Source organism: Echinops telfairi, unplaced genomic scaffold (assembly GCF_000313985.2).
Source record: "Echinops telfairi isolate 266 unplaced genomic scaffold, ASM31398v2 ScPeMD7_3;HRSCAF=10, whole genome shotgun sequence".
Lineage (NCBI taxonomy): Eukaryota > Metazoa > Chordata > Mammalia > Afrosoricida > Tenrecidae > Echinops > Echinops telfairi.
The window spans coordinates 50,723,945-50,731,250 of NW_022103899.1; the positions used below are offsets into that span (position 1 = coordinate 50,723,945).

The 7,306-nt window shown below is 42.8% G+C and overlaps 1 protein-coding gene across 1 annotated transcript; it reads left to right on the forward strand.

Annotated features, from left to right (window-relative positions):
* Positions 1 to 168: 168 nt before the first annotated feature.
* Positions 169 to 7,293, forward strand: MRPL44 (mitochondrial ribosomal protein L44). The gene is given in 5 exon segments (XM_013004360.2): positions 169 to 230; positions 1,447 to 1,915; positions 5,416 to 5,594; positions 6,948 to 7,085; positions 7,087 to 7,293. Coding segments are annotated over 5 exon segments (879 nt in total). The 3' UTR covers positions 7,118 to 7,293.
* The last annotated feature ends 13 nt before the right edge of the window (positions 7,294 to 7,306 follow it).

Genomic DNA, 7,306 nt, shown 5'->3' on the forward strand with positions numbered 1-7,306 from the left:
GGATGCCCACGGGAGGGCAGGCAGAGACACGCTTTAAATGCTTGAGAGTTGCTCGGCTGGGAATGAAGAAACAAGAAGGCATTCTGCAGCCATCCTGTCCAGAAGTCTTTTTTTTGGTTGTTTTTTAAGTTTAGTGTTAATTTTTAACATAATCTTGTACCAGTAGTAATGAAGTCTGGCCCCAAGAGGCACCGGCTTTATATAGCTGCAGATGAGATCGTGCTGTACACGTGATTCTGCAACTTGTCCTTGCTCACTCACCCTGGACATCGTGTGCAGCCCAGCCGATAAGACATCTCGTCCGTTTGTGCGGCAGCGTGTCCATTGTCTAGAGATGTACCCCAGCTTATGACGTTTGAACTCCTTGTTAACTGCTCTTGTAACGAATGTGATCTGAACCTACTTGAATTTATTATAACTTCTGAGAATGTATATATAATTATGAAATTTCGATAGCTGATTTTGTTTTGTCCTCAGAAAGCATTGATTATACCCCACCAGGAGTTGTATGAGTATTCATGCACTCTTCCAACACAGAATTAGCCCCCCGCCCAAGTTGACAAGAAACTAACAAAACTGATTTCTTGAGTCACTTTTCTCTGATTTTTATGATGTAAGACTTTTCAGACTTTCAAAGTTGGATAACGTTTTAGGGATAACATTTATTTTATGACTTTGAGCCCAGTTCTTTTTTTTTACTTAAAAAGGTTTTCCTTTGGATTGTTTTTGTTGCCCCCCAAGTTTTCTGATTCCTTTCTGTAAATTGTATATTTTAGTGCCAGATTTTAAAAAAATGCTCATTTCAATGGATATTTCCAAAACTTAAATGAACTAAATGCAACCTAAGCACAATGCAGTGCTTGCTCATGGACAGATCTGTGAATTTACAACTTATATACTAAGGTATACTCTTACTTGTCTGTCATTTTGCCCGTACTTTGGTGGCTTGTGCGTTACTGGATTGTCCGTGAAGCAATCCAGTGGGTGAAAACAGTAGTGAAGATGGTGCAGGACAAGGCAGTGTGGTGTTCTTTTGTATGTAGTGATGCTGAGTCAAAGCCAAGGTCCCCGGCACCTAGCAACAATACTTCAGTATAAACGTGGTGGGGATAGAAATAGAGGTGCTCTGCTAGCCAGAAGGTTGTAAGTTCAAATGCACACAGAGGCACTTCGGAAGACAGGCTGAAGATTACTCCGGAAAGGTCACCGTCCTGAAAACCCGGGCTCAAAAAGTAAATAATTCAACCACGTGTATAGAATGCAGCAAACGACCCCAGGAATTATCTGGCTCGTGTCTTAAATTTTAAGTTGTCAGAGTTGGGTCATAAGAAGAAACGTAGTTGTTTGTTTCTTTTTTAATATAACAATACAATTGCAGCACAGTGGGAAAATGTGAACTTGTAACATGTTCTCCTTACCATCTCTTACTGTCTTTCATATTTTCAGGTCCGAGAAGCCCAATTGGGATTATCATGCTGAAATACAAGCATTTGGACATCGATTACAGGAAACCTTTTCCTTGGATCTTCTTAAGACTGCATTTGTTAATGACTGCTACATTAAAAGTGAAGAGGCCAGGCGCCAAAAACTTGGGATAGAGAAAGAAGCCGTTCTTCTGAATCTTAAAGATAATCAAGAACTATCCAAACAAGGGGCATCTTTTTCACAAACTTGCCTGACACAGTTCCTTGAAGATGCCTTCCCAGACATGCCCACGGAGGGCATCAGCAGTCTCGTTGGCTTTCTCACTGGCGAGGAAGTCGTGTGCCATGTGGCTAGAAACTTGGCTGTGGAGCAGTTAACCCTAAGTGCAGAATTCCCAGTCCCCCCACCGGTCTTGAAGCAGACTTTCTTTGCAGTGGTTGGTGCCCTGCTGCAGAGCAGCGGGCCCCGGAGGGCTGCCCTCTTCATCAGGGTAGGTCATTTTTGCGAAGTGGGCACATGTTTAAAAAAGAAATTGTGATTCACCTCTTTGTTATATCAACTTTTAAATTGCATGTGTATTTTCTGCCTCCCCAAACCTTTTGTAATTGTGAATTTCAGGCCTCCTAAAGCCTTTTGCCACTGTGATTTAAGTGGTGTAATTGCTAAATGCATACTATATGGATAGGGTCTTAATTGAGTCCAACATTTGGGGTGAATTCCCACTGTGAGTTCATCAGGACTGCATGCCAAGAATAGTGCTTATATTATAGACCCTCAGGAGATGTTTGATGAATGAATGAGGCCAAAGGCACAGTGTCAGATCCTAGTGTGGTCAGGGAGCATCGTGCTCTTGAGTACCAGCTGCTGGTCTACTCTTCCAAATGATAAAATCAGACTTCTAAGCCCCTAGGATATAAAACACACCCACAGCCACTGAGTCGATTCTGAAACATAGTGACCTTGTAGAACAGAATAGAACTTCCCCTTTGGATTTCTGAGACTTTTATGGCACTAAACAGCCTTGTCTTTAGCCCATGAAGTGACTTCTGGATTAGAACCACTGACCTGGTGGTTATCAGCTCAATGCAGGGCTCCTGTGATGTATGCCCATCAAAAAAAGAGAAACATACTCATGCTGCCAACTCATAGGGAGAAAGATGAGACTTTCTGCTCCATGAAGATGTGTAGGCTCGGATCCCCACGTGAGGCAATACTACTCTGTCCTAGAGGGTCACTGTACATCAGAATCCCTCAATGGCACTGAGTGAGTGCGTGACCCCTCTCTTGCAGGTGGCTTATGCCAGCATCTTGCCTTTAGACTCACCCGGGTAGGTGGGCTGACCGCCAAGGATACACCCCTCATCTCAGAATCCAGGGGCGGGTATGGACCCTCAGAAGCCTTCAAGGCTTAAGGTGAAAGGGCACACTCTCCGTCCCCCAGCCCCACCCAGAGTGAATCACAGCACATATTTCAAAGAAATTCTTACAGAGTCGTCTCTATACTCTGGGTAGTTTAGAACTGTAACCAGATCAGAGGCATCTCTTTGAGATTTGCCACAAAAGAAGTTAGAAGACCCATTTTGGAAATTTTTATCATCAGCGCAGTGGTTCTCAATCTGGGTTGCAACCCCTTTGGGGGTTGAATGACCCTTTCACAGGGGTCGCCCGATTCATAACAGTAGCAAAATTACAGTTATGAAGTAGCAACAAAAATAATTTTGTGATTGGGGGTCACCACAACATGAGGAACTGTATTAAGGGGTCGCGGCCTTAGGAAGGTTGAGAACCACTGACTGCGTGAATTTGTTGACAGTCCCAAGTACCATTAGTAGGCATGCTCCAAACCAAACTCATTGTCTTTGAGCAGAGTGTACCATCTCTGTCCTGGCGGGTCTCCTAGGCTGCAGTCTTTATAGGAGCAGATCCGTAGGACTTTTCTCTCGTGGACCCCTGGTGGGTTCAAAGCCGCCAATTTTCTAGTAAGCAGCTGAGCACTTAGCCACTGAGCAAGCCACCAGGGCTCCTTTTTTTGATCAATAGTTCAAAGATGTGATTCCCTAATCCAGAGTTTCGCTGTCTCCTTTTACACATCTCCCATAGCAGAATTAACTGGTTTGAACAGTCTCCACATGGAACTAATATTTGGATGTCTGCTCTGGGTCAGGCACTGGTGTGCTCCAGCCAGAGGCCAAAGAGGGCGCGCTTCCTTCCAGAGCTCATTAAGTATGTGGCATGTGATCATTCACATAGCACACAGGTGGCCCCTGCCCCAAAAGGAGCCTTTGGGAAAGAAGTATTCACAAAAGCTGTGGAATGACAAATACTTTGGTGTGACTGGGGCCTGTTACTTGGAGTAAGGAGGGGGTGATTGAGGGATGAATCTGTGTCTTAAGGGTCCATGTACATAAAGTCTTCTAAGCTTGGAGTGTGGCCTATCAACGGTAGCATCAGCATCCCTGGATAACCTGTTGGCAATGCAGGTCTCAGACAGGATCTCAGAATCAAGAATCAGAACCTCTAGGCCCAGGGTCCCGGGGTCTGTGGAGTAGCGAGATCTCAGGTGACTCTTTTGCATTGGGAATTAGAGCCGCACTGTTAACCTCAGTCCATTCTGTATTTGTTTGATGATTCTGTAATAGATGGAAAAGAATGCCTTTTTCCTCTCGGGGGGACGAGGTTGGACATGGTCAACCCATACCTCGTTGAAAGGAGTAGTGATGAATTCGTGACAGGTGCCCGTAGGAGAAACAATAGAAGGGGATGTAGGTAATCCCCCTGAATAAATGAGATCTCTTTCAGTATTCCTACTACTTTCTTAGGCACTGGAACAGACTTTCTCTTCTCTGTAGTGGGTTATCGTATATTGTAAATGACAGTCCAGGGAGACATACTTATATACCATATATACTCGAGTATAAGCCAAGGCACCTTTTTTTACCACAAAAAAACTGGGGGGCTTTTTCAGGGCTTTTTTCAGCATTAAAAATGTGCTGAAAAAACTCGGCTTATGTCTCATAAGGTGTCTTTATTGCTGTACATTAAAAAATCCAAAATCCCCAACTGAGAATGGACTGAAAAAGAATTTTAACTAGTGATGCTGAAATAGCTTTATTGTTGTTCTTGAGGGAGTGTTTAATGAAATTGACTCTATTTCATGAAATTAAAGGATCTCTTAAAATTTCTCCTGCATCCTGTTATCATATCTATATTTGTTAACATGGGCTAATTACAATACATTCATCGCTGTGAAAATCTTAGTTTCTGCATTTGTGTACAGCACAGATGGACTTTTAAAATTGATAAAATTAATATCCTTCTGTTGCTTTGAATGTTTTTTGAACTCTTTCAAAGTATTCTCGAATCATAAGCAATCTTGGAGCTAATTATTCTCTACATCAGCGGTTCTCACCCTGGGGGGGGGTGTCGAACAACCCTTTCACAGGGGTCGCCCGATTCATCACAGTAGCAAAATTACAGTTAAAAGTAGTAACGAAAACAATTTTATGGTTGCGGGGTCACCACCACATGAGGAACTGTGTTAAAGGGTCGCGGCATGAGAAGGTTGAGAAGCACTGCTCTAAATGATTTTAAAAAATACGAACCTCGATAATGAAGTTCTAATGTCTAGAGACCCTACGTGATTTTTACATGAGTTTTGGCCACAAGTTAAACCAGCTTTAAAAAATTTATTTTCCTCCACTGATAAAATAGATATCTAAATTGTAAAATAGGGTTTGGACTTCTGTAGAATTTTGGTGTGGATGTTGCTGGAAATGGCCAGTTTTGTCAGACAAGTACGTTTTTATTCAATGTCTTTTGTACTAAGTCAATAAACATTTTTATTACAAGAAGAAACAATATAAAAAAGAATAGTGAATGCCTTTCTCTTTCCCGTTAAGTTTTTCATTTGTGTTAAAAGTAGACTTTGAATCATGGTTCTACTTTTCTTGATACTAATTTGAAAGTACATATTCTGCTTTTATATTACAGGACTTTTTAATAACGCAGTTGACTGGCAAAGAGCTCTTTGAGATTTGGAAGCTCGTAGACCCCATGGGGCTTCTGGTGGAAGAGTTGAAGAAAAGGAAGATTTCTGCCCCCGAATCCAGATTGACTCGGCAGTCCGGAAGCAGCACAGCTGTGCCTTTGTATTTTGTCGGTTTATACTGGTTAGTGAAATGTCTTTGTGTTGATGGACAGCCTGGGAAATAGACTTCCCTGAGTTCCTTAATATAGCCCGTAATCAAATTCAAAAGGATTGTTTTTAATTCCCTTCACCCCCATGGTTATTTATTTACCACTTCCTTGCTGAATGTCATGCTTAGGAGAAGGTGAGGAATCCGTAGGTTTCGCTAACCATCTGTTCACTGCAGAGCTGTGGGGAGTACGTGTTAACCGCAGCTTTTCTGTAGAAAGAATGAGTTTGGGATCACACATTTACCAGATGTAACCCCAAGCCAAGCTGTCAACAGCCTCAGCTGAGCCCAGAACTAAAAATGGCTCCCTGTCCACTAGAATATCGAAATCAACCAGTTGAGAGCTTTTTTGCTGTTGGTGAAAAGCAAGCCTGCCCCTCGATGGATTTCAGTGGGCTTCAAGTGTCGCATAGAAACATCGGCTGTGAGACACATTGTGGGCCCCGGTGCTTCCAGCAAGTAGTTCAGTGTAAACTGCAGCACGTCCGCTCCGTCCTTTAAACTAGCAGGCTTTTATTGTTGTTTCAAGGGCACATCGTTTCCTCCCTTGCAGAAACATTTCTACATTTTCAAAGAGGAATTTGTTAGTTATCGGTGAAGCAGAGGAATTCTCTTTATTTTTTTACTTAGTTATCCTCGGAGAACACTGATAGTCAGCATTCAGTAAGTTCATACTGTGCTACCTTAGTAGCTCCTGAAAAGAAATGAGTGTGAATTATTACTGTGCAAAATAAATTTGTTCCCCCGTGTCCCCCTTTTTAAGATGTATAGCTCTTAATGTGCAGTGTAGCAGGGTTACATCGTGGTTTTCCAGCTTAGAGGTCATACCTGAAAGGCACTTCCTTCTGCCCCCCAACCAGATATTTATTCAAGTTGTATCACAGATTCCAAACCAAACACAGAAACCACCACCACCAACCCCACCACAAAACAACGAACTAATCAGAGTTCCTAGGAATATTTACAATAACTTCCTATTCTTAGAACAAAATATTTTGTTTGTCCTTTCAGTTCTTCCATCAGCAATTAAAAACAAAGCAAAATAGCAGCAAACATACCTACATCGGCGTGCCTTGCTTTTGTGATAAAAAAAATAGTGGGTGTGATGAGTTTGTTTATTCTTTTTATAAATGCAAATTCTCTATAAAATCTGTGTATAAGGAATTTGCAACCGAACTGGATGAAACCCAAAGGATACTCTGCTCAGACGCCCTGTGCTGTTTCTGGTGGTCCTTGTACCCAGTAAGATGCAGAAGGCATTCCTGGTTCTTGTGCCGGGTTGGTGCTGCACCATGTAACTAAAGGCCTCTGCTCGTTTCTTGCTAGTGATAAGAAGTTGATTGCAGAAGGACCTGGGGAAACCGTGCTGGTGGCAGAGGAAGAAGCCGCTCGAGTGGCACTCCGGACACTGTTTGGATTCACGGAGAACAGGCGCCCCTGGGACTACTCCAGGCCGCAAGAAAAACAGAGTGGAGACGTCCATCGCTGCCAGCTAACGGGCCAGCCAAGATGTGGAGCTTAGCGTTGCTGAGGGAGACCAGGAGGCAAACATCAATGATGTCCTGAGCTAGACGTGTTTTACGTTGTAAAGAAATATGTCTGTTTCTTCATCTGCTGTTCTTAAATAAATGCTAATCATGTCACTCTGGATCTGAATCGACTCCAGAACAAACCAGTGTGTTTTG